This window comes from Portunus trituberculatus, chromosome 38, assembly GCF_017591435.1.
Source record: "Portunus trituberculatus isolate SZX2019 chromosome 38, ASM1759143v1, whole genome shotgun sequence".
Taxonomy (NCBI): domain Eukaryota; kingdom Metazoa; phylum Arthropoda; class Malacostraca; order Decapoda; family Portunidae; genus Portunus; species Portunus trituberculatus.
Genome location: NC_059292.1, coordinates 4270982 through 4280981, shown reverse-complemented (window position 1 = coordinate 4280981; position 10000 = coordinate 4270982). Strand labels below are relative to the sequence as shown.

Here is a 10000-nt window from a genome sequence, read left to right as displayed (position 1 = left end):
TTAGAAACAGAGCGGTGGATGACTGAAATACACTTGGTAATCGTGGTGTTAGTATCGACCCAATGGAAAGCTTTTAACGGATGAGGAGCTGCCTTACAAATAGAGCGACGGATGAGTGACGTCGACTGGGTAAAGGCACGTTGTTAGTTGTCCAGAGTTAGTAGCGAACTTTCCAAGACTCGATAAATGACTGTCGCGAGTAGGAGTGATGGCTTCTTAACCAATACAGTACCGAGATCCATTTCTACCTTAAATTTTGAGTATGATAAGACGATTTTCATTACGTTAAGGATCCATGGAGGTCAGAGGATTAATGGCAAGAGTCTTCACTATTTTAATCCCGACATAAGTTTTTGAAGCTGGATAAAATCACCAAATAGTAAGCAGAGTGAATATGAAACCGCCTTATAGTACCGAAGGGTTAATTGCAACTTCCTAACTGTTCAAATGCGCTTTATGTTTTTGATGCAGGAGGGACACTACCACGCCTTGCAGAACAATGATTAATACATGCTCTATCATTTAGTTTACGGGACAGTCTCGACGGCCACGTTAATTCAGAGGAGAGTTTGAGGCAAAGTATCCCACGCACTTGCATCACAGCACGACGCTTGTATATTAATCGCATTTCACTAATTACTAACACACGAACAAGCGGGCCGGGCTCTTCATACCACGTGAATCATAGAATTACACCATCATTATCAAGTGAAAGAAAGCGCCTAATTGTGTGTGTGTGTGTGTGTGTGTGTGTGTGTGTGTGTGTGTGTGTGTGTGTGTGTGTGTGTGTGTGTGTGTGTGTGTGTGTGTGTGTGTGTGAGGGGTGAAGGAGAGCCTCGCCACCTCAGCTGCGCCGGGGAACACAGCTCAACCTCTGTGCCCGCTATCAGGTTTCCCTCATACGATCGCATTTAAATACCCCACCGCTCGGCTTCTTTCTGTGTTCCTATTATGTTGGTGCTGTTAAAACCCAGATGTAGTGTCCTGTCTGCCTGCCTCGGGGACCAACACAAGGCTAGGCTCGCTCTTGCTCGTTGTTACAAGGTTAACTTAAGACTTGCCACGGTTAAAATGGGAAATGTGTGTGTGTGTGTGTGTGTGTGTGTGTGTGTGTGTGTTGTTGCTGTTGTTGTTGATGTTGTTGTTCTTGTTATTATTCTATGCATTCCTAACACACACACACACACACACACACACACACACACACACACTCTCTCTCTCTCTCTCTCTCTCTCTCTCTCTCTCTCTCTCTCTCTCTCTCTCTCTCTCTCTCATGCACATATCAGTAGGCACACACTGTCGCGCTGAGTTAGTTCAAGCAGACACACACTGAAATAAAACCCACTGACGGAACGAAGGAACCAAGACGAGGTAAAATACACACACACACACACACACACACACACACACACACACACACACACACACACACACACACACACACACACACACACACACACACAAAACTATGAGGGCCATTTTGCTTTAACAATACCGCGCACCACGCCAAATCAGAGTATCGCATCATGTATTATTTTGATAACTTCGTGTTTGTTGTGAAGTGACGCTATTTGATTTGTAATTCCTGCACTGTACGTAGACTGAATGTTTCCTTTTAAATGATGATGAGGATTAAAGGAAGAATCAATACAGATAAATGCTTTGACGAGTATTTATATCAGTCTTATATTTGTGTGGATAAATTAGAGGTTGTTTTTAGATAGATAGATGGGTGAATAAAGATAAATAGATAGGTAGCTAGCCATCCATATAAGGAGATGAAATGATTAATTGGAGAGAGAGAGAGAGAGAGAGAGAGAGAGAGAGAGAGAGAGAGAATGGGTTCGAAGCTAACTAATAGAATGACACAGACAAACAAAGGAACTGACAGCTAAATATACAGACACAAACACTCTATTAACATTATTAAGATTGCCATCACTTCCCTTCACTCCTCCACCACAGTCTTCCCGTCACCACCACCACCACCACCACCACACTCCTTCCATTGTATACTCCTTCACTACACAATCACCACCACCGTCATCACCATAGTCATCATCACCACCACCACCACCACCCACTCCTTCATCACCACCACAGTCATCACCATAGCCATCATCACCACCACCACCACACTCCTCCCATTGTACACTCCTTCACTACGCAGTCACCACCACAGTCATCACCATAGCCATCATCATCACCACCACCATCACCAGTCACCACCACCACCACCACCACACTCCTTCCTTTGTACTGACACGGCTGAAACTGTAGGCGATAAGACAGTATGCATAGTAATGACTGGCGAATCTCTCTCTCTCTCTCTCTCTCTCTCTCTCTCTCTCTCTCTCTCTCTGTCATACGCAAAAATATTACCATTATTATTAGTAGTAGTAGTAGCAGTAGTAGTAGTAGTAGTAGTAGTAGTAGTAGTAGTAGTAGTAGTAGTAGTAGTAGTAGTAGTAGTTTTATTTTTTTTCATTTGATAGCTTCGTTGATTCCTTTGGTCGCCACGCACAGATTCCTTCCTGGCTTGACTGAGTTAATTCTGAACTAAGCCCGATTCAAACTCTAAAGGACTCCTGCTTCATCATTCACTTGGTTTTGTCGATCTATTTATTCATATATTCTATTTAACTATTTTTTTTTTATCTTCCTTAGCATTTATCGCCAGTAGCTAAGTCGTCTATAACTCTAAATGAGGCCCGTGTATTCTGCCTCTTAGATGAAGGCGATTATTTAATTATCACTATTTTCAATGTACTTATCCTATACTGCCCAGTAGACCATGCATCTGTAACTCACTCACTGCCAGACTCAGCTAAACAGTCGGCTTTTGACATCTGTGAAGGCGAGAGTAAGCCAGTATTCAGAAACGCTTTGCTCCCTCATCGCGACTATTTTCAAAGGCTACAGAGGTGATTAGCAGGGTTTTCAGGAGTTTTTTTTTTTTGGGGAAATAATGTAAAAATCTTGTTAATATGTCACGAATACCAAAAAGCACTACCTTAGTCCAGGATTCAGAAACGCTTTGCTCCCTCAACACGACTATTTTCAAAGGCTACAGAGATGATTGGCCGGGTTCTCAAGACTATTTCTCCTGTAAATAACGTAAAAGTCTTGTCAATCTGTCACTAGAATACCAAAAAACACCCTAAAAACATACGTCACTACAACTAAAGTCTTTTGGAAGTTGCGTGTGATGTGGGGCAGAAGTGTCTCAGAATATGGTCCATGTTTATATTGTTCGGTCCCTTCCGTGGTAGTGGAGGCAGGTTAGTTAAAGAGGCGCCCTGCAAAGTGTCTTTTTTTCATATAATAGGGAAAAACTGGCCAATGGCAGTATAAAGCGAAAAAGAGGCCTATTTAGTTGCCAGTCCCCTTGCAGGTCCGAGTGTTAGCCAAAAAAAAAAAAAAAAGGGATAAATGTCTTGAAAGCTCCCTCTTGCCGCCGCAGTGCCTCTGAAGCAGACGTGGTTGATGAGCATTCTCTCTCTCTCTCTCTCTCTCTCTCTCTCTCTCTCTCTCTCTCTCTCTCTCTCTCTCTCTCTCTCTCTCTCTCTCTCTCTCTCTCTCTCTCTCTCTCTCTCTCTCTCTCTCTCTCTCTCTCTCTCTCTCTCTCTCTCTCTCTCTCTCTCTCTCTCTCTCTCTCTCTCTCTCTCTCTCTCTCTCTCTCTCTCTCTCTCTCTCTCTCTCTCTCTCTCTCTCTCTCTCTCTCTCTCTCTCTCTCTCTCTCTCTCTCTCTCTCTCTCTCTCTCTCTCTCTCTCTCTCTCTCTCTCTCTCTCTCTCTCTCTCTCTCTCTCTCTCTCTCTCTCTCTCTCTCTCTCTCTCTCTCTCTCTCTCTCTCTCTCTCTCTCTCTCTCTCTCTCTCTCTCTCTCTCTCTCTCTCTCTCTCTCTCTCTCTCTCTCTCTCTCTCTCTCTCTCTCTCTCTCTCTCTCTCTCTCTCTCTCTCTCTCTCTCTCTCTCTCTCTCTCTCTCTCTCTCTCTCTCTCTCTCTCTCTCTCTCTCTCTCTCTCTCTCTCTCTCTCTCTCTCTCTCTCTCTCTCTCTCTCTCTCTCTCTCTCTCTCTCTCTCTCTCTCTCTCTCTCTCTCTCTCTCTCTCTCTCTCTCTCTCTCTCTCTCTCTCTCTCTCTCTCTCTCTCTCTCTCTCTCTCTCTCTCTCTCTCTCTCTCTCTCTCTCTCTCTCTTCGATATCTTAAAAATTACCAGTTTCCTTCAAGACTTCAACTCTGGTAAAAGTGACTACAACTTTCAATCTACGTTGTGACCGCGATGTGTCGTGGTACAGATGTGTGGTTTACGATTAACACAACTAGGCCACTGAATGTTCTCTTTATACTAGCGCCAATGCATATTAACCCCCTCTGTGTCATAACGCGTTTCCATATGCATTCTGGTTACTATTTGATGATTTTATACAGTTTCAAAAACTTGTGTGAGGGATTAGAATAGTGAAGACTTTGGTCATTATCTTCTGACCTCCATAGACCCTTCCTGATGTCAGTAAAATGGTCTTATCGTACACAAATCTCAAGGGAAAAGGGTGTCCCAGTATTGAAGAGTTGCATTATTTAGACGACCATGGTGCCGCTGGTGAGGTCATGACGAGACTGGTGTAGTGGTGTTTCAAACAGGCAGGCATTACCACACGAAAGCCTGATGGCTTCTTGCAGCTTCTCCTGTTTACATGCGTTCTTAAGGCGATTAGCGGCGACTAACACTACTCTCGCTCCCAACTCCTCTTCTCGCAACAAGGCACGGAGACTCCTGACGCGGAGGTACACTATATATGTATAACTCACAACACTGGCAGTTTAAGAGGTTGCGATGTTCATGAGGCACACTAACAAAAGACTGAGCCACATTCTATTCCTGATACTTGTGTTTTGGAAGGCGACTTGCTACTGCACGATTATTATTATTATCATTATTATTATTATTATTATTATTATTATTATTATTATTATTATTATTATTATTATTATTATTATTATTATTATTATTATTTATTATTATTATTATTATTATTATTATTATTATTATTATTATTATTATTATTATTATTATTATTATTATTATTATTATTATTATTATCATTATTATCGTTATTATTATTATTGTAATTGTTGGTAGTAGCATTACCATTACCATCATTATTATGATTATCATCAGTTGTCAGCAACAACAGCAACATTTGTGTTGTCTTTATGAAGAAAGTTAGTTTATACACTATAGCAACATTCCCAACATTCGTGGTGCGTCTCGCTGCCTGCGTCTCTACAGGAAACCTGCACCTTTATTGTTTAAATGTTTACAATACTGACAAAAGCAATCATACATTATTTATTTGCCCTTCAGCAGCACAGCACCACGCCGCAGTACAGCGCCACGCCGCAGTACAGCGCCACGCCGCAATACAGCGCCCCGCCGCAGCACAGCGCCCCGCCGCAGCACAGCGCCCCGCCGCAGCACAGCGCCACGCCGCAGCACAGCACAGCGCCACGCCGCAGCACAGCGCCACGCCGCAGCACAGCGCCACGCCGCAGCACAGCGCCACGCCGCAGCACACATGCCGGGAGGGAGCTTCATGACTGCCAAACGCGTATACAGAGATTTTCCTTCCAGCCTTGTCTCATTCCTCGGTGTGGTGAAGACTCCGCGGAGGCGCCACTCCGCGGCACACGTATGCATGATGGATCTCCCCCGCCCTAGGGAGGCGCCGCCACTCGTGAGGCGCGCTGACGGTTTTCTGCCACCACCTGCGGCACATAACTCTTCGTCTATCCCGTCACCATCTCACATTTTTGGTCCGCGCGGGAGTTATGCAGCGAGGAAAGTGAAAACGTGCTTGTGGTCCGCGCCACTCCGCCCATGTCTGCTGCCACGGCACCACCCAAGCCCAAGGTGAGTTTGCTTTTCTTATTTAGTTTGTCCGTGCCTCGCCTGTCCTGCCACCACATGTATATCATTAAGTGGCAGTGTGGTGAGGGTGAGGCGTGACGGGATGACACACATGCCAGAGTGATTGGTGTCGCGCGAGTACAGCGGAAGGTGAACTGCGCTAGGAAAAACTCTTCTTAATGGAGGAAAAGACTGGCCATGTCTGCCTTTCAGTGTAGTGGACACATCAGGGCTACTGTTATTGTAAGGAAACAAATGGAAGGGAAGGTTCATCACTTACCGTCGCTCCTGTCGGTGTCTGGCGCGGAGGCGGGCGATCTTTCTGTTTTGGGCGCGGCACAGGTTCCCGCTCGTTCTGCGCCGGGCTGCTGAGACGCCTGCTGTATTTGCTGTTGTTGCTGCATGTGACCAGAGGCGGGCTGCTGCACGAGGGAGTTACGCTGCTGTTGATGCTGTTGGTGTACTTGCAGCTGCTTTTGGTTGTGGTGAATGTGTGATTGTGACGCGGAATTGCACTCCACTGCCTGGTGGTGGTGGTGTTGTTGTTGCTGCTGCTGCTGCTGCTGCTGCTGAACGTGTGAATGGGGATGAGAGAGAGTCGTGTGCTGCTGAGGCTGGTGGTGCTGAAGCTGCTGCTGTTGCTGCTGCTGCTGCTCTTGCTGCTGAAGGGACGGAGAACGAGCGCTGTGATAGAAGTGCGAGGCAGGCAGCTGGTGCAGGCTGGACATGTCAGGGACGCTGTGTGCGTGAAGGGTGGACAGGTCGTGGGGGAAAGGGGAGGTCACCTGAGGCACCCGCACCAGGTCTGGCAGGTCCAGCAAGTGATTGACGAAGAAACGCTTGTGATCTCCAGGTGAGTTTGGCGCCACCTTGTCCAGATAACCCAGGTCACCCCCGCTGATGCCACCCACGTTGTAGCTCATCATGGTGAGCACACCGCCACCGCTGCTCACTGAACGCTACGCACACCTTTGATCACTAGTCGCCACTGCTGGTGACCTCACACATCTCGCCACAAACCAGTGCCTCACCAATCACACCTAACTGCCCCGCCACCGCGGACACCGGAGACAGCTGTCACCTGTGACTACTTTGTGGCAGAGTGAAGTGAGGAGGGTGAACAATGTCACCCGCAGCGGTGTAAGGTGAGCGTGGCGTCAGGTGGCCGGCTCCCTTGCCTCACTCCCTTCACTCCCCGCTCACCTGACTTTATTCCCTTTTATCTCATTTTTCGCAGTCAACTCTCATTTTCGAAGAGTGCAAGAGCAGCAGCAGCAGCAGCTTGAGTGGCACGGTGCCTTAGGTTTGGCACTGCTCCTGGCGGTGCCAGTCTCAATTACGATGAAGAGAGCGGCTGGCGGGCAGGTCGCGGACCGTCGCCGTCGCCCGAGTCGCGGCCTCGCTGCCACTCACGGGACGCGCCACTCACGGGCCTCCAGTCTTACTTCACTGTGAAGGTCGCTCATGCGTCCCCGCGTCTGGAGACACACTGTAAAAAACTCCGCGATGAGCGAGGCGCGGCGCGGCGCTTCTCAGCACCTGGACTTGATTACCTCGGGGCGGGATGGAGTGGCGCCGCCGCGAACTGGTGCGAGCGTCGACCAAGTGCCACAACGAGAGGGTGCCACCACAGTCACTGATGTCTCAGTGCCAGGCCCTCCCTGACATTCCCGGCCCCTCCCACGCCACACGGCCACACCCTCACGTGCCCGAGGGGAGGGGCCTTGTGCTGCCACTTGTCAGCGGGCAACCTCCCTAGGGTATTCTTTTGCTGAATGACAGTATTTACCAGTGCCTTTATAAAAGACTAACGTGCAATTGCATTTATACTTACTGGTTTCCTTACTAAGGCCGAGCAGCAAAGGTAAAAGAGGCGGTGTTGTCCCCTCGCGGCGACCGGTCCGAGGGGAGGAGTGGCCCACCACACTGATTGGCTGCTCCTCCCGCGACACCTCAGACCTGGGCGTGGCCTGTCGCCCCCGTCAAGCAGCCAACCAACCTAGCCACGCCTACCGCCATGCCCAACTCTCTCTCTCTCTCTCTCTCTCTCTCTCTCTCTCTCTCTCTCTCTCACACTCTCACACACACACACACACACACACACACACACACACACACACACACACACACACACACACACACACACACCTGCCCTGCACTCAAAACCGCCCCTCTTCACTCACTCCACATACATGTATACGTGTTAGCGGCACGAGGACTGGCAATGCATTCTTCTACTTCTCTTTCCGCCGGTGTGACACCTGACCCCTCGGATCCCCTGGCAACTGCTTCCCCAGCGATGAGAAACATTAGTGAACTCCCTCAAGGAACACCCAACTTTCATATTCACCATCAGAACAGACACACACACACACACACACACACACGCCCGGTAGCTCAGTGGTTAGAGCGCTTGCTTCACAAGCCAGAGGACCGGGGTTCGATTCCCTGGCCGGGTGGAGATATTTGGGTGTGTCTCCTTTCACGTGTAGCCCCTGTTCACCTAGCAGTGAGTAGGTACGGGATGTAAATCGAGTTGTGACCTTGTTGTCCCGGTGTGTGGTGTGTGCCTGGTCTCAGGCCTATCCGAAGATCGGAAATAATGAGCTCTGAGCTCGTTCCGTAGGGTAACGTCTGGCTGTCTCGTCAGAGACTGCAGCAGATCAAACAGTGAAACACACAGAGAGAGAGAGAGAGAGAGAAAGAGACACACACAGGAGTTATAAATACAGGAAACAAATGTTCTTTTCGGTCAAATATTCCTGTGTGCGTGTTGGCTGACGTTAGGTGAGCGTTATCCAGGGCTGGGCGGGTCCTTAGTGAGGGCTTAGGCTAATTTGTAGCTGAGTGAAGCGTCTTGTTAGCACCGCGCGTGACAGCCGACGGAGGGGCGGAGGGGATCGCCTGGCCTGGTCTGATCTGGGCTGCTGCACACTTTGTTTTTGCTTCCGTTCTTACAGATTCAGGAGTAATGGGAGGAGGTGTTGTGCAGGGGTTAGAGAAAGCGCTTGCCTTGATACTGTACACACTGATATGGGTTTTTCTTCTTCATTTTTTTCTTCTTCGTCTTCTTCTTATTATTATTATTATTATTATTATTATTATTATTATTATTATTATTATTATTATTATGCTTCTGCTTCTTTTTCTTCTTGTTGTGAGGTTGTGTTGTGTGGTGTTGTGGTGTGTTGGAGGCATTACATCGTATCTGTTAAGCATTTTCTTGTTATTTCCTTCTGTGATGTGATGGTGTGTGTGTGTTGCAGTTGTTAAATTCACATCTATCAAACATTATTTCTCTCATTTGCTTGCGTGTGGTTGTGTTGTGTGGTGTTGTGGTGTGTTGGAGGCATTACATCACATCCATTAAGCTTTTTTTGTCATTTGCTTGTGTGATTGTGTTGTGTGGTGTTGTGGTGTTTTGGAGGCATTACATTTCATCTATCTAGCATTTTTTTTTTTTTTTTGCAATGTGTGTTGTGTGGTGTTGCGGTGTGTTAGAAGTATCACAGTAATTTTCAGCACAAAGCAATACAACGCACAATGTTATAACACAAACTCGCAACCCAATATATCATAATGCTCTTAAAAAATTGTAAATAGATAAGTAGATAGATGAATATTCTCTCTCTCTCTCTCTCTCTCTCTCTCTCTCTCTCTCTCTCTCTCTCTCATTCATTCATTCATTCATTCATTAATTCATTCATTCATTAACTACCAACCATATACTATTTCAACACACACACACACACACACACACAAATAGTAGAGTAAAACCACAGAATCACAAGTTTAACAAAATTTCCCCCCTCCCCCCAACACACACCACCACCACCACCACCACTACTATTAATATAGAGTTAGAGGGGAGGTGTCCCAAACGCCCCGCAGCCCAGCCTCCGTCACAAGAAGGGTCAGCGGCGGTGTGAGTGATAGAATGAGTGAGGGAGAGTCATTGCGTGTGTTGGTGAGTGGCTGCCGAGTGGCTCACTCTCGCCCGCCTCTCACACCTCGAGTGGCATCCAGTGTACCATGCACCGCCGCCACTTCTGTCCCTTCAAATGAGGCGAAATGGGAGCTGTAGGCGGCGT

The 10000-nt window shown here is 47.5% G+C and overlaps 2 protein-coding genes across 13 annotated transcripts in view; one reads left to right on the top strand and one right to left on the bottom strand.

Moving 5' to 3' along the window:
* Nucleotides 1-7559, bottom strand: part of LOC123515068 (homeobox protein aristaless-like 4) — a 54824-nt gene extending 47265 nt beyond the window's left edge. The window contains exon 1 of the mRNA XM_045273473.1: nt 6190-7559. Coding sequence (XP_045129408.1) covers nt 6190-6835 — 646 coding nt within the window. The 5' untranslated portion in view covers nt 6836-7559. The remainder of the gene's footprint in view (nt 1-6189) is intronic.
* Nucleotides 1-10000, top strand: part of LOC123515072 — a 76826-nt gene that overhangs the window by 50743 nt on the left and 16083 nt on the right. For 3 of the 12 annotated variants that reach the window (XR_006677755.1, XR_006677754.1, XR_006677759.1), the window contains exon 3: nt 5367-5912. The exons of 5 other annotated variants lie outside the window; for them this stretch is intronic. The gene's annotated coding sequence lies outside the window, so the exon portion shown is untranslated. The remainder of the gene's footprint in view (nt 1-5366; nt 5913-10000) is intronic. 4 more of the 12 variants (XR_006677756.1, XR_006677758.1, XR_006677757.1 and 1 more) reach the window with 2 other exon arrangements.